Source organism: Meleagris gallopavo, chromosome 11 (genome assembly GCF_000146605.3).
Source record: "Meleagris gallopavo isolate NT-WF06-2002-E0010 breed Aviagen turkey brand Nicholas breeding stock chromosome 11, Turkey_5.1, whole genome shotgun sequence".
In the NCBI taxonomy this organism is placed as follows: domain Eukaryota; kingdom Metazoa; phylum Chordata; class Aves; order Galliformes; family Phasianidae; genus Meleagris; species Meleagris gallopavo.
Window position 1 is genome coordinate 9,590,442 of NC_015021.2, and position 23,586 is coordinate 9,614,027.

At 49.1% G+C, this 23,586-nt stretch overlaps 2 protein-coding genes across 2 annotated transcripts; one reads left to right on the forward strand and one right to left on the reverse strand.

Moving 5' to 3' along the window:
* Window positions 1-570: 570 nt before the first annotated feature.
* On the forward strand, window positions 571-16,318 carry SLCO2A1 (solute carrier organic anion transporter family member 2A1). Its single transcript, XM_010716533.2, has 13 exons — window positions 571-795; window positions 2,361-2,523; window positions 5,128-5,343; window positions 6,994-7,092; window positions 8,820-8,953; window positions 9,647-9,728; window positions 10,734-10,898; window positions 11,215-11,404; window positions 13,365-13,524; window positions 14,588-14,757; window positions 15,281-15,345; window positions 15,495-15,615; window positions 15,720-16,318. Exons 1-13 carry the CDS (start codon window positions 586-588, stop codon window positions 15,838-15,840), a joined length of 1,896 nt encoding a protein of 631 aa, XP_010714835.1. The 5' UTR covers window positions 571-585; the 3' UTR covers window positions 15,841-16,318.
* A 380-nt stretch (window positions 16,319-16,698) lies between these two features.
* On the reverse strand, window positions 16,699-23,582 carry SRPRB (SRP receptor subunit beta; the record flags this gene model as incomplete). Its single annotated transcript, XM_010716696.3, has 6 exons — window positions 16,699-18,986; window positions 20,216-20,270; window positions 21,316-21,452; window positions 21,810-21,892; window positions 23,280-23,357; window positions 23,448-23,582. Coding segments are annotated over 6 exons (705 nt in total), but the record flags the coding sequence as incomplete, so codon positions are not given.
* Window positions 23,583-23,586: the final 4 nt, after the last annotated feature.

Here is a 23,586-nt window from a genome sequence, read left to right on the forward strand (position 1 = left end):
AAAATGATTTTAAAATACTTCTGGCACCAGACAGGACACATTCCATTCCAAAGAAAATAAAGGAAAACTGTTCTGTCTAAATATAGATCAAAAGACACTGGTGAGCTGCCTCCACATCCCCAGTCAGGAATGCTTCCCTCTCGCCGGCCACCCTGTCTCTTCCCACCATGCTCCTGCCCTGACCTATCAACTCCTGTATTCCCTCCTCTACTCCAGGGATGCTGTGTGTCCATTTGGTTGGGTTGCTGGCCCGGCCCCAAGACTGGCGTGGGGAAAGATGCTGTTTTTAGAATACCACGGAGGTCTTCCAGCAGCAAGAAGGCATTGGGCATGTTTTGTTCTTTCCCTCTGGGGTGTTTAAGGCCTTTAAAAATGCTTTCCTCCAGCACCCCCAGCCAATTTGCCTTACAGCCACGAGAACTCAAGGGACCACTGGGAAGGAGTGGGACTCAGGGAATGGAAAGCAGAGCAGCTCCTTTTTGGCTGCAGTATGGCACCGTGACACCATCGTTGCATGCCAACAGTGCAGCCATGTTGACCACCTCTGTCCCTGTGCATACGTATCCCAAGCCCCTCACACAGGGCATGGTGCCCAACAGCTACCTGTTGGCAGGGCAGCTGGTGGTACTGATTGGGGTGACACTTTCTTGCCCACAGGTGTTTGTGCTATGCCATGGCCTCCTCCAGCTGTCCCAGCTCCTCTACAGTGCCAACTTCAAGAGCAGCCTCACCACCATCGAGAAGCGCTTCGGGCTCTCCAGTCTCTCATCGGGTTTCATCTCCAGCTTACATGAGGTAATTGGGTGAGGTGCTTGTGTGTGGCCCCAAGGGGTGTCCGGAACAGGAGGAGCTTCCCAGAATAGGGTCTCAGGGTTGTTCTCCTGGTCTCACCAGGATCCAGCCCTTCCCCCCATCTCTCCTAGCTCTTGATGGCTCTATGGCAAAGCACTGTCACTGACGTCAAGTTACTGAGCTGACCTCAATCTAAACCGTGTCCAAAGTGCAGCTCAGCTTATTAAGTGTGGAAACAGCCTTGATTTAAACCTGACACTTCATGAGTGGCCACTCAATGACAAGATCATTAGGCAGTTCTGGAAGTATGGTTGATATGCAACCCTTTGAGGTATATGCCATTACTCACTTACTCCTCTGGAATAAATTCTCTGGATCAATGTTGTCACAAATTACATCCTTTTTGCTAGCTCTTCGAGGCTAGCTAGGAAAAGCCCTGCTGGGAGAGACTTTCTTTTGATGGCACAGCCAAAAAAGTGCTTGTTGGATGCCCACCTTGCCTATGGCTGCTCTTCTTGCATGGGATCTTTGACCAATGGGCTCTGGGCACTGGGAATCCTCCTGGAGATGTAGGCGCCCAGATCTTATCCCAACCAATGCATGCACCCAAGGTTAAAAGAAAAATTCAGTGGAGGACTTCTCACTGATTGGAACTAGGCCAAAACAACAAAAAAGAAGAGATTCACTGTAGAGAGCTGTAGCGTGTCATCTGAAACTGACATAACAATGTCTTACAAAGTATTCTACTGCTCACAGCAGCAATACATCAGTAACCCTTGCGCTCCTTATCCAAATTATTAAAACTCATGTGACTTTATGCTTGGAGATGTAATACCAAAGCAAAATCCAGCATCCCTTGGATTGGAATCTTTGCTTATCTAGTCTGCAGCAATTCCAAGAACAAAAACCACAAAGAGACAAAGAAGGGAGCCCATGTTAACATGTATAAAAAGGATATATACATGCTATACATAATGTATAACTTGTCCCAAGCTGAAAAAAAGCCACGTAGTGGTGATTTTTGTGTGCTCGTCCTGTTGCCTGAAAGCTACAGTTAGTATACCAAATAGACTGCATATTTACACATCTCTCAGCTGATCAAGGAAAATGAGATTGTTGATTATGTCTGTAGCTGCAAACATCTAGTGTCACAAACATTTGCAATGAGCTGTACTTTGTACCTTATCTTGTGTTTGCTTAGAATTATGGGAATGAAGGTGATGAACTAAGTTTCTTGCTGGATTTGAGGGAATCATCAGGTTTTTGCCACGTCTTATGAAGCGGGGAACATATGGGTGGTGAGCAGAGCCCCAGATCCCAGGCAGGTTGTGAAGCAGGCTGTGATGACAAGGGATGCACACAGGGAGCCGAGGCCTGCTGGCTTTTGATAAGAAGGAAGCAGTGATTGCTACGAATCTGTGGGGTGAAGCTGAGGGTTGTTTTGCTCCAGCTCTTAGGAACCATGAGTGACTGAACAAGCACTCTACTCATTAGGACATGATCATGGGGGACTTGACTTCTCTGTTACATCTCCTAATGTCCTCTCTGTTTCACTTTGCTGTTTCCAGATTGGCAATGTGGTCCTCATCATCTTTGTCAGCTACTTTGGTAGTCGAGTGCACCGCCCACGGGTGATTGGAGCTGGGGGGCTGCTGCTGGCACTGGGAGCCTTCCTGGTGACCCTGCCCCACTTTCTCTCAGACCCCTACGAATACACCACACTAAGTGCTGGTAAGTGCCCTCACCCTTCCTGAGGAGGGGATATTAGGAGAAAACAGAGCTGGAGATCGTCCCTTGGTTCTGGAGACCGTGTGGGCAGTGGCCATGCACAGGAGAAGAGTAAACCAAGGGCTAAGGGCTAACATCACTCTTGGCACTACAGATATATGCATCTTGAATTCATCCTCCATCAGTGCTGTGCTCCACCAGATCTTGTCTTGATGTGAGGACGAACAACCTCAATTCATCCTCCGTGGGCATGCCAGTGCTGTGCTCCACCTTGTCTTGGTGTGGGGATGAACAACCTCTATTCATCCTATGCACACTCAGATGTCCTGATCTCCTCCTCCTTGTGTCTTCCCAAAATACCTTATGGTGTTGTGGGACATCTGGAGGAGCACACATAATTGGTTGAGGCCCAGCCATCTCACAGGAGCAAAACTATGAGCACAAAGCACAAATACAGGATGTAGCAATGCATTGTACAGTTCTGGGTGGTGACACCACTTTCAACCTTGCCTGCAAAAGTCAAAGAAAGGCCACCAGCAAAGAGGTGGCCGTGCTTCCCCAAAAAGGGGAGGGTGGTTGTATCCACCCCACACAGAATTTGGAGTGCTTGGAGGGACTTAAGGCACAGATTTAGTATTTGAAGCCCAACTTTGGCATAATTTTGCAACCCTTTCTGAATGTGATAATAGCACAGGGTATCCCTTCTGTCTCTTCTGGATATCTTGCTTGGGCCACAGTTTTGTTTTTGGAGATGATGCTTATATCCTTATAACTTTGGATGAACCTCTTCAGTTCTGTGATTTTCTAGGGGGGGAGGGCAATGGCGCATTTAGAAATTTTGGATATTAGAAAAAACTCAGAAAGAGAGGAAACGCATTGTCACACACTGCCCAGGGAGGTGAGGGAGCCACCTGGAGGTGTTCCAGAGCTGCGGAGATGTGGCACTGAGGGACGTGGTCAGTGGGCACGGTGGGGTTAGATTTGGAGATCTCAAGGGTCTTTTCCAACCTTAATGATTATGCGATTCTATGATTCTAATTCCCAGGGGTACTCTCACCACAACAGTCCTGCCCACATCAGTTCTGTAGGGATGGCTGGTGTATACTCAAGATGTTTGTAGCCATGGTGTGTGTTGGCTGTCACATGCTCTGAGGACAAAGCAGTCCATCTGGCTGATGGGAAGGCTTTAGAGAGGAGGGCTGATGTGCATGCCCTATCCCTGCTCTAGCCAGTAAGAGACTTAATGGCTTCTGATTTAACTGGGCAGGCTTTGGGAACCAGCTGGTGTGCATGATGCCAGCTCCCGTTTCAGAATGCAGCACTCAGCCAAGCTGCAGTCCCCATGCTGTATCACCAAGGGGATGGCAAAGGCAGGAGCCATGGCTTTGTCAGGGAGCCGTTGGGTCGCTTTGGCTGTGAGTTTGCCACCAGAAAAGGTGTTCACGGTCCGTCTGCTCAGCACAATGGGACTCCAAGCATGGGCAGGGAGCATAGCACGGGGAAGAGATCTGCTCACAAATTCCTCCCATCCCTGCTCCCCCTGAACAGGAAAGCTCTGCTCTGCCAGGTGTGGGAAGGCTGGTGCCACCCAACACCGGGGTTCATGGTCCCACCAGTGAGCACAGAACATTGGCACGGAAAAAACCAGTCCTGGGTTAGATTGCCCTTGTTTAACTTCTGTGGCTCTCACTGTTGCTGCCATAAAATCTTTATTAGCCAAAGAGGCTCCTTCTGTCTGGCGGCACAGACCCTCCTGGCCGTGCAGCTGCAATTGAGCTCGCATCAGGAATTTTGTGGTGACTATTAGGAATGTACTGCCACAATATGCCAGTTAGAGGCCCTACTCACCGGGCAAGCATTTGGATCTCTCATTTCTGCTTGCTCAGAGGCATAGAAAATCCACCGGTATTATACGAGTCAGGAAGATGCAATCAAAATGTTGAAAAAAATTACAAATATCAGTAATAACAAAAAAAGCCAGAAGAGGAAGAGCTAACAGGAGAAGACCAGAGCTTACTTTGTTTGCTCAGTAACACGCTCATTTTGCAGGCAAAACAGGTTTTTCCATCCGTTGCTGAATATTTACACTTTCCCACCGGCTCCGATACCGTCTGTCCAAGGGCTGCTGCCACTTGGCTGAGCCCAGCACTGCTGCAGACACAATGAAGAGCTTTTTATTCTCCGCCGACAGCCTGAATGTGACTAATGGAATGGGGCTGCAGGGCTGACCTTTCTCCTCAGCAGTTGCAAAAATTACTTTGCTTCTTTCTTCTTTAATGTGATAAAACCCACAGCTGGGCTCTTCGCTACCCTGAGCTGAGTGCAGCACCCCAGGGGGGTAAAGGTGATGAGGAGTGCTAAACAAAACAAGAAATCCATCCCAACTCCAACAGCATGCGCCTAGAAAGAGACTTGGAAGACACCTAATGTTTGCAGATTTAATGCAGCTGTGCAGAGGGGAGGTGGGAATTAGGGTCAGCCTGAGCTGGGAGGTGAGAATTAGGGTCAGCCTGAGCCAATTTATCACTACACTCCCCAGCAGGATTGATGCAGGAGTTGGAGGAGGCAGGAGTGTGTTTAGCTCTGTAATGCTCTTTGCTATTGCAGGTAACAAGAGCCAGATCCAGGCTGAGCTCTGCTACGCAGAGAACAAGTTTGTGTGCCCAAATGCCACCCAGGACCCTCAGAAGGAGGCCAGCAGCATATGGGCAATGATGGTCATCGCTCAGCTCTTGGCTGGAATTGGGACAGTTCCCATCCAGCCCTTTGGGATCTCCTACGTGGATGACTTTGCAGAAGCAAACAATTCTCCACTGTATGTTGGTGAGTGGGAAGAGCGTTGCTTTGTGTCAGTTTTTTTCCTTCAGGCATTCAAGCTGAGCTGGAGAGGGACTCCTGGCCTTCAGGGCATAGGGTGAGCATACAGAGGGACTCAGGTGAGGTCATCCCCTTGACGGTGCCCCATTCCTTGTCAGCCAGCTGTTCTCTGTAGGGTTTTGTTTATGGTGTGGGTGTTGGGAAGCTAAAGAACAAGAGCAAGGGGATGAGATGGCTGAGATGGAGCTTCTCACTTGTGTTAACGCCTGGGAGAACGTTCCACCGTCCATGGGCAGAAGTAGTAAGGGAGCCTTCCCTGAGGCCTTCTCCTGTTCTTACAAAGCATCAGTTCATCGGGCTTTAACCAGAGGTATGATGGCATATAGGAGCTGGTTAATGCAGGTTTTGCAGCAAAGCTGACAACTTTGCCATGGAATTGGCCATCTGACCCTGCCTGATGCTTGCTCCCGGGCTCAGGAGGACTTCTGAGCCCAAAGGGATGGGAAATGGCATCGATCTACACTGCCCTTTTTCCATGGGAATGGAAAACGTAGGCAGCTGGGGCTGGTGTGCCTACATGAGCTTCAAGTTTGGTTATTTGAAAACCTGATACTGTAAGTTATTTAAAAAATCTGATTCCCCCTGAGTGCAAACAATGTCTTCAAAGCAGCCAAAGGCGTCAGCGTGATTTAGGAAATAAAAGCGGATGTTCCAAAATAAGATAGGCACTTAAGGAGAAGAGAGAGCCTTTGGGCTTGGGCTCCCAAGGACAGGCACTGGCCAAGCCCTGAGGAGCTGCTTTAAAGGGCTGGTTTGTTCCTGACTGCATAGGTAGTCATTTTAGGGCCATGGGAATGTCTCTGTGCATCTAGGTTGCCTCAATACAGTGTAAATGCCATTGGTGCTTGAGTTTTGTTATGTTTTAGGAGAACAAGGAGTTTTTTCCAGGAAGGAAAGTCAGATCCTCTCATTCCAAAGAAGTCAAAAGGAAACATTTTGACCTCATGGGTTTGGTCTGAGCTATCTGCTTTTGGGGCAGGAGTAGGTCAGAAGAACCAAGGGTGATTTACTGCCCTTTCTGCTCTCCCTGAGTCATCGTGTTTCACTTCCACTGATGTTTTGAACAAACAGTTTTTGCTTATCTCTAAAAGAGTGAAGCGACAGCTTTGCTTTTTGGGGTTTTTTTTTTGCCTTCTATGTGAGGGTTAGAGTCTCAATCACCACAGGAGCCCCAGAGCCACATCATTACCTTCCTGCAGCTCCCTGCTTGGTCACAGAGAACCACCAGTACTGTCAGTATAGCAAATCCACAAGACAACGGGAAAGACAAGGGGGAATGGTTTTAAACTAAAAGAGGGGAAATTTAGGTTGGATGCGAGGAAGACATTTTTTACTCAGAGGGTGGTGAGGCCCTGGCACTGCTGCCCAGAGAGTGCGGGTGCCCCAAACATGGAGGTGCCCAAGGCCAGGATGGATGGGGCCCTAGGCAGCCTGAGCTGGTGGGGAGTAAGGATGGAGCTCAGTGATATTTAATGTCTCTTCCAACCCAGGTCATTCTATGATCCTATGATTTTTCTCTTTTGCATGTTGTAGCATCATTCTTTCTCCATGTCTGAATGAGGCTGTGATCTACTCACACTCTGCTCTTTTTCCCAGCCATCCTCTTTGCCATCGCAGTGTTTGGCCCCGCGTTTGGGTACCTGCTGGGCTCTGTGGTGCTGCGGCTCTTCGTGGACATTGGCAGAGTTGACATGGGTGAGTATTTCCCAAGTCGGGCTGGTCTTCTTAAAAGCCTTTGTGAAACAGAGGATTGCTCTGAGAGGACTGGAGGTAGAATGCACTCCTTACTCTTGTGACCCAAATAAATGAACCTGGGATAGCGTTCCAGGGTCACTTCTCCATCATCTCCCCACAAGGAAGGTTACAGGTGGACCTGAGGTCACCATGGAAGCAGTGCCTTGCAGCAGGGACATCTCAGTGTCCTGCTCAGCATGGTGGTCATTGCTGCTTGCTGCTCCCATGCTGAGGAGGTGCCGTACTGCACAGTGCCAGAGAGGATCAGGAACACCTGAAGCATCCAGCAGGGAGAAGACAGAAAGCCATGGGGCAGCCACTGTCCTGCATGTCCATGGGAAGTCTTGATTCAGATTGGATGTGAGAAAGATCTCCTAGAGAGTGGCTCCTAGAGACACTAGAACAGGCTGCCCAGGTGGGGTCACTGTCCTTGGAGGTGTTCAAGAACCACTGAGGAATGTGGTTTAGTGAGCAATACTGGTGGTAGGTGAACATTGGACTAGATGACCTTAGAGGTCTTTTCCAACCTCAGTGATCCTATGATTCCACTCAATCTCCTGCCCACCACCCTTCACCAGCATCTGCAGGGATGGAACCAAGCTGGCACTACCATGGGACTTATTTCCTCTGTCCACTGTGTCTGCTTATTATTCCTGGTAATTTAATCACTAAAGAATTCTCCCTGGCTTCATCAATAATGTGGCTTTTCCTGTGTTTCCTTTGGGAGATCAGAGCCTGCCTGACATATTTGTCCCGTGCCTGATAAGAATAATAAATGAACCCAAGACAGGAAACAGCAAAAAGCCTTGGCTCGCACCCTGTGGCAGCAGAGAGATGCAGCATCTCCTGCCCGGTCGCTCCATGATGACGTCCACATCCGCAGTGGATCGGTGCCTTCAGGGCAGTGAGGCAATTGTTCAGTGGGGTGGGGGTCACTACTTCTGTGTCCTGGGCAGGAAGCCGACCCTGAGCCCTCCCAAAAAGTCCCTGCAATGGGGAGATGCACTACGTGTGCCAAACCAAGCAAGCCTTCGACCTCTGGTGAACAGCCGGAGGATGTCCACGCTGGGATGGAGCGGTGCTTGTCTCTCCTCCTTTTTCCGGACAAAGGGTGTGAGCACCCACAGTTTTGTCCACTCGGAAGCCATTCTCATTAGAAGTGTTCTTCTGCCAGCACGAGACTATGTGAGTTACCGAGCCTGAAGCGGTGGGAGAAGAGACATTTCCAGGAAAATGGCTGTGCCTTTTCCCAGTTCCCATCTCACCTGGGCAGCCAGGGAAGATAGCATGGTCCCAACCCAACTGTGTGCCTGGGTAGAGGAGGTTGGAGCCAGGGCCCTGCTGTCACCGTCTGGCTGCAGTGCTTGGGCCCATGCTATCAGTGTGCTGTGATGTTGATTATATGTGTCCCTTGGGTACTGGTGAGGCCATTTGTTTGGGTGGGGACTGATGAGGAAAGCTCATCCACACCCACATATATGGACAGAGGGACTCACTGATTCCCAGAAGCCAGAGCTCATCTTGATATGAGCTTGTAGGAGCTCTCACCCCCCTTCATTTGCCACATCAGCAGAGAGACCCATAGGCTGTGCTCACACCATTTTGTCCATATTCACATGGACGTTTTCCCCTTTTACCACTGGACTTGCACAGGCAGAGCTCTGATGGCGGGTCTTTGTGTCTTGCAGCAACAGTGACCCTGACCTCGCAGGACCAGCGGTGGATCGGAGCCTGGTGGCTGGGGCTGCTGATCTCCTCCGGCTGCTTGGTGCTCACGTCCATCCCTTACTTCTTTTTCCCTCGGTACATGCTGAAGGGAAAGGTGAGACTCCACCTCAGGAGGACCTTACCAGGGTAGCATGGTGGCTGCAGGTCTTCTTAGAGTTCCTCTTTGGTAGGGGGTCTGTCCTTGGTGACTTCACCTTCCCAGAGTGTCCCACTCCCTGTCAATGGCAACGACCGTATCTCAACACCCTACCACAATGCCTTCTGTGAGGTTATAGTCACTGTTTGAAAAATGGGCTTTTTGTTTGGAAAAAATAGGAAAGAAACAAGGCAGGTTTCCCATTAAAACAAATAAGAAAAGACACAGAGCTATCAAAACATTCCACTTCAGTATTTTCAAAGCCAAGCCTCATTGGTTTTGTTTCAAAAAAAATAGTGTTTGGGGGATTTTTGGTCTTGTTTAACCATTGATTCTTTAAAGGTCAAAATCAAAACCCAAATATTTCAGGATTATAGTTTAAGGACCCACCAGACCGGAGCTGGCCTGTCTCCAACTTCCATTTCCCCTTTTTTTTCTTCAGAACTTAAGAAGCAATATCTTCCTTTTGGTCAGAGTTCAAAGCTTTCCAAGCTCTTATAATCTCTCTGAGTTGAGTCTTGCTGCTCTACTCAAAAGTCAAAGATGCCCATGATGGGCTCTGCTGCTCCCTGGCCTTGCTGAGTCCCAGGGCTGCACCAGCCAGGCACCCGCGCTCCTCTCATGGCTGGATGCTCTTCTCTTCCTCTCCAGGACCCAAGCTCAGAGGATGGCATGCTGAGGAAGATGGAGAAGAGGGAATTTGAAGAAATCTCCCTGCTGGAATTTATCAAAAGTAAAGAGCTGACATTTACAGGCGAGGGTGAATGGGGATGCAGGGAGGTGGCATGGCCTGTATCCCATGTTAGCCTGGGCTGGGCAGACACTACAATATTGGCATTTACAGGTTGACCTCACCTGTGTTGGGTGGAGACTCCAGTCAGGACTCTCCAAGGCCGTAGCACATGGGCACCATCTTTCCCTAAGAACTAATAGGATGAGAGAGAATGGCCTCAAGTTGTGCCGGGGGAAGTTCTGGTTCAGTACTAGGAAAAACTTCTCCAAAATAGTGGTGATGCACTGGAATGGGCTGCCCAGGGAAACGATGGAGTTACTCTCTCTGGAGGTGCTCAAGAACCATGGAGATCTGGTACTGAGGAACTTAGTGGGCAGTATTGGTGGTAGGTGGATGGTTGGACTGGATTATTTTAGTGGTCCTTTTCAGCCTTAATGATTCTATGACTGCTGAAGGAGGGACGCTGCTTCCCTCCTGCTCTTAGTCATCAGCATTGAGGTTTGAATCATTTCTGATGGTAGTTCTGAGGTTTTTACATGACATGAGGCTCCATAAGGAGCCATGGGGCTGCTAGTGCCACCAGCTGCTGCCTTGAGGTTGCTGCGCCTCGGCTCACCATCTTGTTTATGAGTAGCTGTTGGGATTTCACTGGTGAGAGGGACTGTGTCATGACCTTAGGCTCATAATGATTTGTTTCCAGTTGAAGTCACTCCCTCTCCATCCACTGCAGTCACATCCTGTGGCCATCAGCCCCCTCTTCTCTATCTCATTGAGCTTTGATGGATGCTGGCACTCAGCTAGAAGAGGAAAGCTAATTAGAGGCCAAATAAACAGACCTGCTTCTGAGAGGCCTGGAGTCAGTCTGCCTGGGCTGCAAGACCAGGATGTCCTGGCCAGGCAGGGGAACACAATGTCCCATCAGGAAACCACACTCTCTTCCTCAGCCACAGGAGCCATGTCTGGACCTTGTAGCTAAAACTTGCTTTTCCTGATGTTTCCTCACAGGATTCCCGAAGATCTTCCTCAAGCTGCTCCTCAACCCCCTGTTTATCCTCCTGGTGCTTGCTCAGTGCAGCTTCTCCTCTGTCATTGCGGGTCTCTCCACCTTCCTCAACAAGTTCCTGGAGAAGCAGTACGGTGCTACCTCCTCTTATGCCAACTTTCTCATCGGTGAGCAGGGAATGACCACATCTGTTCACTTGCTCTTGGGGGCCAGAGCAGCTCTTGTTGGAAATGCACATGGGTGAAGCAGGTCTGCGTAGCTCTGATGCTGAAAGAAGTGATAATGCACCAAAGCTTGCTTCTACATCTCCAAGTGAAGCTCCTGAGGCTGAGATTTCCTCATAGGTGCCAACTGTTTGGGTCTTGGTCTATCCTGAGTAACAGTCCGTGGATTCTCCCAGCCACCATGAGGTCCCTGACCTCCAGCCAGCAGCAAGGTGTCTGGCAGGCAGGACCCCTGCCTGATGCCTTCGTTCCTCTGCAGGAGCCGTCAACCTGCCAGCAGCAGCACTTGGGATGCTCTTAGGAGGAATCATCATGAAACGCTTCGCCTTCTCCCTCCGGGCCATCCCCCGGTTCTCCGTGGTGGTACTGGTTTTCTCCATCCTCATCTGCCTGCCCATTTTCTTCATGGGCTGCTCCACAGGGCTCGTCGATGGGATCTACCCCTCCAGGTAACACAAGCACTTGGGTTGTTCCGAGTTTTGTGTTCCTCTCCTCTCCAGCTCTTGACTTGATTAACCACGGGGTCACTCCTGGAGGAGAGATAAGCACTGTACCGCACAGAGAACTTGGAAGGGCATTTATTCCTGATTTCTCAGGGTATATTTTTCTCTCTAGCCCTGGATTTCTAGGGAGAAAGTAGTGTTAGTGCCCGTGTCCACATGTAACACGCTGCTCTTGTTCCGGCTGGACGTCACCTTTCTGCTTGTCTGGGTGGAAACCTTTGACTGTTACTCTATTTTATTTTATTATTATTTATTTTTTTTTTTTAGTTATTGAAGTGATATTTAGACTCCACTCCAGGCTTGCTGTCAAGTGCATCGTGCACAGGTCATTTGCACCATCAGCATATCTGCAAGGAACTTTTGTGCACATTTCCCTTTGCCAGCGATAAAGCTCCCATCCCATGGTACAGTGAGGGACAGGGCTCTTCATGCCCAGTTAAAAAAAAAAAAAAAAAAAAAGAAACAAAACAACAAACTCATGCTTGGACAGCATTTTCATATTTTGTTCTATGGTCTGTATGGCACGTAATATTAATTCAGGATCATACAATAGTCTGCCGAGGCATTGTTATCCCTGTTGGCATCCCTGTTGGCTTTTTGCGTGAGAGCAAGACTTTGTGCCTTCAGCTCAAGCTCAGATGCCACTTGCTATACTTTGGAAAGCATCTTAGCTTCACAGTGCTCATCTCCTGCTGGTAATATTAGCCCTGCTAGCACTCACTGGACTTGATGGGGTTTGCTAATGGAATGGAAGGCTGGTAGGTGGACTTGCATGACAAGAAGGATGCTGGAGGAAGGCAGAGATTGATTTCATGTTTGCAGCCACTGTCCTTAGCTCACCTTCAGCTTTTCCTGCAGTTCAGTGTAGCACATGAGATGGGCCACATGGAGCTGTAGGGTCTGGGGAACTTGGTAGATCTTTCAACCTCTAGCAGCTCTGGAGCTCGCAGAGCTACTGCTGTCTGCATGCTGAGACATGAGTCCATGAGAGTCATGGGACTGTTTGGGAAAGGCCCATACTGGAGTTGTCAGTGCTCCCATTTGCAGCAGCTGCCTCATGCTGGCTGGAGAGGAGCAGAAACATGACAGCATTGCCTAACCCACCCAAGGGACTGTCCCTTTGGATGTCACATCCAAGCAGACCCTTCCTTCTCATCAAAGACTTCAGCAGGGACATGCCTTCCAACAACAGTTGCGTTCTCCATTTCCCACAGCCCCAGCTTTGTCATCTTCTCCCCTCTGCCTCTCCTTCTGCAACACCTGCAAGAGTCCAATATCCAAGCTGCTCTGACCACTCCTAGCTGTAGCCCTGAAATGTGAAAACACCATTCCCCTTGAGCTTCAGGTGCTGTGAACCAGGTGGATGGTGCCCACCAGCCCAAGGATGGACCCCAGGGCAGCAGGCAGAGGGTGCTGCTCCCACAGCTGAGTTCCCTTGGGTAGTGAGGCAAGACAGAACAGATCATTCAGCTTATCCTCTTGCCTTACACACTGTCATCAGGTTTGTCTGGAAGTGAGCCCATTTCCAGTTGTTGTCTGGATGGCGTTTCCAGCTGGGGCTCCTCGCACATCTGTTTGTGCGGTTTTGGATGGAGCCCAGATAACATTTCTCCAGGCATTTGCTGATTAGTTTTCAGCTAGGGAAAAAAAAGAAGTGTGTGAGCATTTGTTTGCAGACATAACATAATTACAGGCTGCTAAGTTCCCTGTATGCTGCAGAGGTACCTGCAGGGGATAGGGGTCTGGCACAAGGCCAGCCTGCTTCTGGCAGCATCCCAGCACACATAGGAACAGGGAAACTGGTTAGATAGGAAGAGGACTGGGGAGGGTACTTTTTTTTTTCTGCCCTATTTCTAATTTTTTTTATTATTTTATTTTAATTTTTTGTTTATTTTCTCTTTGGCAGAACACAGAGTTCCCAGCCACAGGTTAAGGCACCCAGTGGGTGCCGCTGCTCCGAGCACATCTTTCACCCGGTGTGTGGAGAAAACAACGTGGAGTACATCTCACCCTGCTTTGCTGGCTGCACCAACAGCAGCACTGATTCCTCAGCTCCCAGAGAGGTGGTGAGTAGCAGGAGCAGGATGTGGCCACCAAGCTGAGCTGTTGTGGCCATGCCAAGATCCAAAGCATTTCCAGAAGGTTTGAGGTTTTGCAATGAGTGCACCTTGCTTGATGGTCAAAGTGGAGACTATTGCAGTGCTGTAGGAATTTGGATGTGGTAGAACCATTTAGATATTTGAATTATTCTTTAAGGAACTAAGAGAGACCTCTAGATCAACTGCCCTTGTTGACTTCAACTTGATAGGACAAGGGATAATGGCTTTAAACTAAAGGAGGAGAAGTTCTTTACACAGAGAGGGGTGAGGCCCTGGCACTGCTGTCCAGAGAAGTGTGGGTGCCCCATCTCTAGAGGTGCTCAGGGCTGGACTGGATGGGGTCCTGGGCAGCCTGAGCTGGTGGGGAGCAGCCAGCCCATGGCAGGAGTGGGACAGGGTGTTAACCCTTCTAGCTCTGTCACTTCTGAACAGAGAAGGTCTTGGGCATGAGGTGGTGATTGGTGGTCATTTTGGCCATAGTGACCACGAAGTAGTCAAATTAAAAATGAAGAAAGCTGCTACAAAACCTCAACCCTGGTCATGGGAGAGCAGATATTAGGCTGCTCAGGAAACTACAGTTAGGAAGATCTCCTAGGAAAATTGCTTTTGAGCAGGGAGGCTTGGGTCTACCTGGAGGGTAGGCAGGCCCTACCTTGGCTGGAAAGGCCTGGGACAAGTAGGGGAATGTTGGCACATCCCCTTGCAGGGGGTCAAGATACCCAACAGGATGTCATGGCCATATCATTGGAGCTGATGCTTCCATTGCTCCTTTGTCAAGTGGTCTGGTGACATAAAACCACAGAATCAATTCCACAGTGGAAAGACCACTAAGATCATCAGGTCAAATCCCAATCCACGCCTGTGATCCAGACCGTGTCCCTCACTGTGACATCTACCCTTTTCTTGAACACTTCCAGGGACAAGGACTCCACCATCCCCATGGGAGCCTGTGCCAATGTTCCACCCCTCTCATAGCATGACTAGGGGAGTTTTACATGTTTGTCTGTTTGTTTTCGAATGTTTCCAACAGATCTACAGAAACTGCTCCCAGATCTCTGCCGGTAACGGGTTGTCCTCTGCCAAGACGGGCTCCTGTCCCCTCAGCTGCTCCCACATGCTCCTCCCTGCCATCTTCCTCATCTCCTTCGCTGCCCTGGTGGCCTGCTTGTGTCACAACCCCCTCTACATGATGGTGTTACGGTGAGCAGTGGGCAGGGGAGTTTGTGGGGCAACAAGTTTCAGCTGCGTAAAGATCTGAGGACACTTGTTCACCATTTGACCAAGTTTTTCAGGTTTCTCTTTCATCAGTAACAGGAGGGTCTCAGTAAGCAGGAATCCCCTTGTTTTAATGCTTTGACTGTCTTGCTGAAGAGCAACTCCTTCCTTCACACCCCTGGCTATGAAGTATGGCAATTCCCTAAACAGTAGAATGCTTCCTCTTTCAGCAATGCTCTTCCTTGCATTTTATATCAGGGAGAATGGAGTAGAGCTTCGCATGAACACAAAACCCCATGCTGTAGCATCCCACAAATTTTCATCCCAGCAGCTCTCTCTGGTGCAGACCTGAGCTCCTCCTAATCCCCACGGAGTCATTCAACCACTCTTCTCCATTCCAAACTGGAAGAACGAGGGAGAAACTGGGTCCATGGCTATGAACCTGACAGTGAAACTAGGAGAGCACTGCTGCCACCAGCTCTGACCTCACCTGGCTTCTCCCTTGCAGGGTGGTGAACCAGGATGAGAAGTCATTTGCCATTGGCGTCCAGTTCTTGCTGATGAGGTTGCTGGGTGAGTGACCGCCTCCTGATGAGGCTGGGGGGGTGACAGGGCAGGCTAAAGCTTGCTAGAGACACAGGAGGCATGTGACCTCCTTGGAGGCAGCAGGTGAAGCTGGCAGGAAGGGCAGAGAGCCTGACCCAGCCCTTTCTTCTCCAAAGCCTGGCTCCCAGCTCCAGCCATGTTTGGTGCCCTCATCGACTCCTCCTGCATCTACTGGCAGAAACAGTGCTCACTGCGTCGCTTCTGTGCCTACTACAACAACGACTTCCTTCGCAACAGGTACCTGTCCCCAGCTGTGGCACCTGGAGCTGCCACGGTGACAGTCCCCAAAGCCACCTGGAGCCACCTCTGGATAGGGCATCTCCCTCCTCTTCTCTTCACAGATACCTGGGGCTGCAGATGGGATACAAAGTGGTGGGCACCATCCTCCTTGCCCTCATTGGCTGGAAGGTGAAGAGGAGCAAAGAGTACAATGTGCAGGAGAAGGCGGCCGGCCTGGTGTAACTGAGCAAAGACTGACTGCACTTCATTCCCCACCACCAGCACTTTGCCCTTTGGGGAATTTGGTTGATTTCTCATTCTTTTGTATTGGAGCAACATCAGCATAGTAGCTCCTCACTCCTCTCCTGACAACTCAGCCTGGGGAGAGGGCATCTTTGTGCTCCCAGCAAAGGACAATCCCCACTGGTCCCATCTTTGGATGCAGCTCTGGGCACATTGGGGACCAGCTCCTCCAAGACTCACCAATTGCTTTGCACTCCCAGGAAGCAGGAGGCAGATAGGGGCTGTGTTCCAGCCTGGACCCACATACACAGATGCAAGCAATGGTCCTGCTCCGCTGTGCCTTTTCCAGCCAGGTGTTGCCCTCCAGACAGGATAGGAGCAAGCAAGATTGCTGCCAAGTCCTAGGGGCTTCCCTGTCTGCCCCTGCCCATCTCTCTTGTACAGGTCAACATGGACATGAAAAGTCATCACTTGTGGTTTAGTACAAAAGATTTTGGAATGGGTTTGACTGTTGTGGGGTTTTTTTTGTTGTTGTTGTTGTTTGTGTTTTTTTAATAAAGGTCAATTTTCCATGTGGTGTTGTGTTGGTCACCCCCACCCTGTTCAGAGCTATCCCTATGGGCAGGCAAGGGGGAATATCCCTGCCCCAATGATAGGATGGAACTGGCCTGGGGGAATAGAGCTAGGTCTGGAGGGCTGAACTGGGTCTGGGTGTTGAAGCTGAGGTGGAGAGATGGAGGGAAGCTGCAGCAAGACAGGGTGGGGAGGATGGAGCCATGCAGGGAAGCTCAGCACCCTAACGCTGCTAAGAGGAGTCGAGGCAAAGGGCAATAGAGAACGACCAAACCAGGAATTGACTTGAGAAGAAACATTTAGTCAAATGCTTTATTACAGAAATATTTTTCAAAAAGAATAACTTAAAACCAAACAGGGCCTCATGCTACTTTATCCCACCAGATGGCGATGCTCGGTCTCTGCTTTCAAAGAAGGTAGGTCTTAGCAAGCAGAACTACCACTCAAACAGCAATACTCTCCAGCAAAAGGAGTTGAAGCACAACAAACACACCTCAGCAATGCTTTGGCTGCAACAAATACCAAAATGTAACACACTCCCTAAGTATAATCCTCCCCACCTCCTATGTAGAACAGCACATCTCCCAGTTTATCTTTAGAGTTCCACTATGAGCACAGGTCTTTGCTCAAGCCTGTTTTCGTTCCTCCCATCAATACTAACATTTGGCAATACTACAAGAACTCAGAGGATGCCCAGAAAGAAAGGAAAAGAACATAACAGATCAGACGAGCCGTTAAACAAGCACTAAACCAGAGAGAAACCCACAAAAGACAGAAAAGGCCCATTGGGAGCCATAAGTTTGCTCCTTGTCTAGAACTAAACAAGAAACAATAAAATGAGAGGAAAAACTGCAATGCAGTAGGACCTTGCAATTCCCAGCACTGAATCCTGGAGAGCAATCCTCCTCACAGAGATGTGTGGAGTCAGCATCCCACCAGAGCATCACGCTGCTGGGCAGGGCAACTGACAAGTGTCTTAAGGCTGCTGTTCAGAAAGGAAAAACTGAAGCACAGGGTCTCATCTCCCACCTGACCAATACAGATGCTTCTGCAAGTTCTCCCTTTACACAACCAATGTTCTGGGCTACAGCAAAGAAAAAGGAAAGCAAAGGTCCTTTGGAAAGTTCAGGTCTAAGACATACTGACTCAGATCCCACTCCAAGCCTCAGAGCAGCCAGCTTAGCCTCTCCAAGAGCTACAGCAACAGGCATTCCCTGAAGATTAACTGATGAGATCACACACAGCAGCAGCTTTGGCTTCAATCACCTCAAACAGGGAAAAGATCACATGTTCTTCTCCACTGAGCATCTTCCTCATAAGGAAGAATTGTGCTCACAGTAATGTGCTATCAGCTCACCTTTCTCTATTCATTTTGCTGCAACTGCTATGATGATAATAGCAAAATGGTTTCTTTATTGTGGACACCGGAGAGGAGACAGGCAGGAGACAGAACAGCAAGTGTCTGGCATGACAAATCTGACTCCTAACATACATGTGAATCCAAAAATATGCCACTTTCATTGGTTCAAGCTAGGACCATTCTGTAACTGTCATTCACAGGGAGTGTGTTTACAAGGTCCATTGGAGAAGGGCCTGAAGTACAGGAAGAAGAACAGAGTGAAACAAGCTTTCAAGACATAGCCCTGGCAGAAAGAAAAACTCCCAAGAACTGTCCAGCAGAAGTAATCAACCAAAGACACAGGCACCACAGCCAGACACAGGCACTGCACAGTGACAAGGGCAGATCAACCAGCTTGCCTTTGAAATTTAACAAGTCACTCCAGGTCCACAGAAGCTTTACTACACCAGTCTGGAAAAATAAGGAGATAGAAGACAAGAGGACAACAGCTTTTTATATTCATCCCAGTGACTACCCAACGGAGAGAATCTGTGCACTCTGTCAGGGCAGCACTCCCAGGCAGCAAGAAGCTGCAGAAAGAAGTCAAAATCAGGAGGTGATCAGTCACTCCACAAAGCAACAGCAAAGCAATGTTAAAACAAAGCAGAAAAGGACAAACTACAGGTTCACCTCGCAGTGTGTTCCTTCCTAAGTTGCCTGGCAGCTGGATGATGAAAAATGCAGAAGATTTCAAGGAAACACAGAAGCCACAGCAGAGTCAGCAACACAGGATAAAAAGTAGAGGAGAGAGGAAAAAAAACGTGGCAGTGTGACAGAGACAGCAGAAAACACACCAGTAGTTGTTATATGCTCCCAAGCAGAGAAAGACGACGCAATGCTTTTCCAGCTTTCAGTTTCTCCTTTGGTAAGATCCGAGTACTTCAAACCATCTATTTTCTTTCACTCCCAAAACTCCCACCTCCTCAGGTCTCTCCCTCTCACCCTGCCCTCCTCTGTTCAGGCAATCTTGGCCAGCCATTTCTCAAGGCCCTCAAAGTCAGCATCTCCCTCCTCTCCCTTGCTGCCACGAGCACTGCACTCCACAAACTCCACCTTCATGGGCAGCTGAGAGAAGTCAAAGTCCTTGCCCTTCTTCCCCAGCTGAGCAGGGCCCCCAGTGGCTGAGGCATCCAGACTGGTGGGGGCTGCAGAGCGGGTCACTCGTAAGGTGTTACTGCAGAAAGAGAAAGGAGAAGATCAGGAACTGTGAAATAGCAAAATGACACCTACAGCATAACCAGAGATGCTTTGGTTTCAGCTGTCAGCAGGACATCAGCAACACCAGGGACAGAAGGCCCCAGAGGCATACCCATGGCTCTGCCCCACGAGGCACAGGCAGGGACAGGCACTTTGTCCACTTGTAAACAGCTGCTGCAAGGCACAACTGAGAGAGGCTCAAGAGAGAAAGACAGATCATAGGTTTGGTGAAAGAAGCAGAACTTCTAAATAGGCAAAGGCACTTTGAATTGGTAGGGAATGAACCCAGACTGTGAGAGCTGCTTGTCTGACTGAAGGCGCCTAAAGCTAGAAGGATGTTTGGCCCACAGTGCTCAAAACTGCAGTTTTGACAGGTTAACTGGGAAAACAGGCACCCATGACATAGCGGATCATGCAGATCTTCACCCCATAGCCACCTAAACGTGCCAAATATTTTTGGAGACTGAGAGGTGGGTCCAGCCTCCCCAGTGCTTCAGCAAGCAGTGCCTGACCAAGGACTCCAGGTTGCAACATTGCTGCTGTTCCTGCCCCTCATCTTGTGGCAGCATCTCAGCAACCTGCCACCCATATGGAGGAAAAACCTCACTGCTCACACTCAGACATTCTGCTCCCACAAAGTGCAAACTAGAGGCAGCATGGGGACAAACAACAGCCTGAAAAGGGTACTGAGGCACTGCAGTCTGATGGCTTTTGGCACACTAGAAGCAAAGCCAGGGAAGTCAAGCTGTATCAGGCACAGATGCAAACAGCAATCTCTACCCAGGACTTTGTCTTGCAGAAGGGAAGGTCGGGTACTCAGCAGTGAAAACACAACAGTACAAATCACCCTGCTGCCACCCACTGGCCAAAGAGGCTAGCAACAAGACAGCTGCATCCCAGGAACACTCGTTGGACACCAAAGAGCTACAAATGAGCCACTGGGCATTCATTCTCCACACTATAGCTTCAAGGAAACAATACACTACCTATCTTCTTTTTTGTAAAGCTAGGAACATTACTAGATCTTAGTGCTTTAGCAAGGACACTCTTCCCTCATCCTGATTACACCTCCACAAGCAAAATAGACTTTTCTTTTTATTCAGTGAACACAGATATGCTCAAAAGACTCACTAAACACAGGCAGAAGAGATAGAAAGGAGAAGGCAGAAGCTCAGAGGATGATTTAAGATCCAATTTCACACTTACAGCTCTTTCTCCAGCTGTTGTTGAATAAGTTTTGCAGATTTTGCCATTGTGACATCTAGACAGAAAACAGAAAAGGAAATAATTAGCTCTTTGGTATTATGTCAGAATCTGCTTTCTGCTCCTAAAGGTACAGCAAGGCTTGATCATATCATGCTGTCATAAGATTTAATGGGACAACAGCAGTAGTGCTTGTGCTAAGATAAGGGACAGAAGAGCTTTAGATCTGTTGGTAGGAACGAGAGTAATCCCAGGACCTGATTTAAGGCAGGGAATTAATTTCTTTTCATGGTCTGGAAACAGGGCAGTAAATCACTTCAAACAAAGCCCAGCATGCTCACCTGTCCTGGCATTACAGAGCTCAGCACAGTGCTTCCTAGAACTTGAAAGTCCCAAGACATTCCTACGATATTGCAAGAAAAAACTAGAAAAGCAAACACGGCACTAGCAGAAAGTTTCAAATTGTCCTACAGGGATCCACATCTCTGCAGGAAAAGCTGTAGAGATTGGGCTCTTAAGCCTGTCTAAAGAGCTCTAGCTCTTCAAGTGCTGCTTTTCTGCAAAGCTATTTGACATTTCTGACCTAAGAATTCTTCCAATCGCTGCTAGAAACATCCTTGCTGAGCAGTCTCAGTCTACAACTAATTTTCTGCCTTCATTTTGCTGAAATCCTGACCCCTAAGAAATTCACCATGCATACTGTAACAATATAACGTGACAGAAAACACAGCAATGACAGCAGGGTGGCAGAGTCCCATGCTTCTGCAAGTAAAGATAAGCTGAAGTGCAGCAGCCATAGATACAGAAACAAAGAAAAAAATCTGCTTATCTTCAGAAGGCCCCAGATAGGCAGGGCTCTCCAATGAAATACCCCCAACTCCTACTATACCAACACTTAAATGAGGTCTGGAGGGGGTGGATCCTGGTTTCAGCAGGCTTACATTGTGTGCACCTGAGCTCCCCTCAGGAAGACCCTGCTTTCCACCAGGTGCTCAATCACTGCTTCAGGCTGTGACTTAGCATTTCTGCCACACAGGGCATTAACCCTAATAATCACTCGAGGACCAAATCACCGTTTCCACCTTCAGGACAGCACCCAATACCTTGTTTATTGCAAGCAATCAGCAGTGCGGGTGCATTTTTGAGAACAGTGCTGTCAACCAGAACCTGGTACAGGAACTCAGCTACATCCTTCACCTCCCGCTGGAAGGCTACGCTGTCAACCACGAACACAATGGCCCTGAGAAAAAGAACACATGTAAGACATGAACCTCTGTAACACAAAAAGCAGGTTAGCACGTGGGGACTGAAATACATCTTGTACTGATAGCCAGCAGGAAACCCTCTCTGTCCCAAAGACATACTACATGTCCTAAGCCTCCCCACTGCATTTCTCCATACCTTACCTCCCCTACCTTACCATGAAGTAGGCAATCGGGACACTATGGCCCAGCAACACAAGGCAGTGCTCTGACTGCTCTGACTCCCTGGACACACACTGCAAAACTCCTACCTGGCTCACTGCACCCTCACGTGTCTCATCCCTGGTACTAACACCACCTGGCCCAACCACCACCTCTGTCCATCTCCATGTTACCTGGCTGCAGCCTTGAACCTCTCCAAGAATTGAAGCCGCAAGCTTTCGTGGCCTGGGAGATCGATTAAAGTCACATTAGTGCTCTAGGAACAGAAAAGAGGGGTGTTAGCAACACTTACACCAGGAGTAATGGCAATCACACCCTGCAGAAAACCAATCTGGGAGCAGATTCCAGTTAGCTTGTGCCAGGGCAGAAGCACATGAGTGAAGCCCACACTGGACAGAAGTGTGTAATCCACCCCAGGATGCAGTCTCTCCACCACCCCCAAAAATTCTGACATGCAAAAGAAATTGCAGAGGAACAACACTCATGGCCAGGACTCTGTAAGGACAGCCAACACCAGCAAACCATGCAGCAGAGCTGACAGAATAGAGCACAATCACAGAGAAAAGAGCATGCTCAGTCCGCTTCTCTCTTCCCTATGACTACCAAACACATCACAGTGTGAGTGGCAAATCTTTGTGAGCTCCTTGGTCATTACACCAGCAGATTTACTCTCTCTGTTAGCAAGTGTATCTCTGCACAGCAAAATCACAAACTCCTGTTCTGCAAATCCCTGATGCGGAATAATAACCCCACAATCTCTGAATGTGAATTTATGTGAAATTAAGCTGCAGATCAACCTAAATACTCAAAACTTTGCTGGAAATAACACAAGAACAGCCTCGCAAGATGCTCTTTGAATCAAAAGCAGTAAATATTTCTCTTTCCATAGGCAACTAGACAGACGAAACAGTGACATTAAAGAGAACAAGTGCCTCTCACAGGTCTCCTAATCAAGATGTAGCCACTGAGGGCCACATCAGCATTCTCAGGATAACACCTGTTGTTACTGAGAGGGGAGAGAATGTTTTGTAAGACCCTGTCTTCTGGGCTGCTTTTGTGTTTCAACAGAAATTTTCAACCAGAAAAGCAGCAGCCTGTCACAGCATCCCAGCACCTCTCCCTCAAAATATGTCCTGTCTGCTAAGTCCCAGGGACACTAAAAAAGAACTGCAGTCCTTCTGACCATTTTGAATCTCTTGCTATTACTACTGTTAATAAAGATCACCAGAGAAAAGGCAGAAAAGCATCCTCTATTTTCACAATTCACCAGCAGACACCATGCTGCCACCTTGTGCTTCACTGCCACGTGTGCACCCGGCAAGAAACAGAAATGCTTCTGAAACTAAAAAGATTGTCACAAACCAAAAATAAACCAGGGTCTGAAAGTAATCAAACCCCCCTGGGGACCAAATGAAGCTCTTCCGGAGGCTCTTTCTTTCACAAACCTACTTTCTACTCCACGTCGACCCTCTCCTTGTGCACTAACAGAAAGCTGTACCACAGAGGCCAAGCAAGGGCTGCTTCCCAGCTGGAAGCCTGCAAAGCACGAGAGACATAAGCGCATCTCGGCACTGGGAGCCTCAGCACAAAACGCCAGTGGCATCCAACTGAAGCACTGCGCACCGCTGCTGCTGCCTGCTCACCTTGCCGTTGCTCACTCTGTAAAGGGCAGAGCTGTCGGTTATGGAGGTCTGCGTATCTCGGTATTTGCCTGTCAACAGCTGCAGAGGAGAAAACAACACCAGCAATAAAGCCAACCGTTTGCACACTGAGGGTCGTGAACCGAGCACGCGGCCGAATCGAGCGCTCACCCTGGCGAACAGCAGCGTCTTCCCCGCGTCGCAGAGGCCCAGCAGCAGCACGGCCCTGCGGCTGCTCCTTGCGCCCTGCGCGAGCCTCCAGAGCACTGCGGGAAAGAGGAGAAAGCGCCTGAGCCCCCGCCGCCTCCCG

Excerpts from the sequence above, each read along its gene's own strand:
- SLCO2A1 (XM_010716533.2), top strand. The coding sequence starts at position 586 with ATGGTGCCCAACAGCTACCTGTTGGCAGGGCAGCTGGTGGTACTGATT. Across the intron at positions 796-2,360 it reads TCATCTCCAGCTTACATGAG|ATTGGCAATGTGGTCCTCAT; the intron begins GTAATTGGGTGA and ends TGCTGTTTCCAG. Across the intron at positions 5,344-6,993 it reads CAATTCTCCACTGTATGTTG|CCATCCTCTTTGCCATCGCA; the intron begins GTGAGTGGGAAG and ends TCTTTTTCCCAG.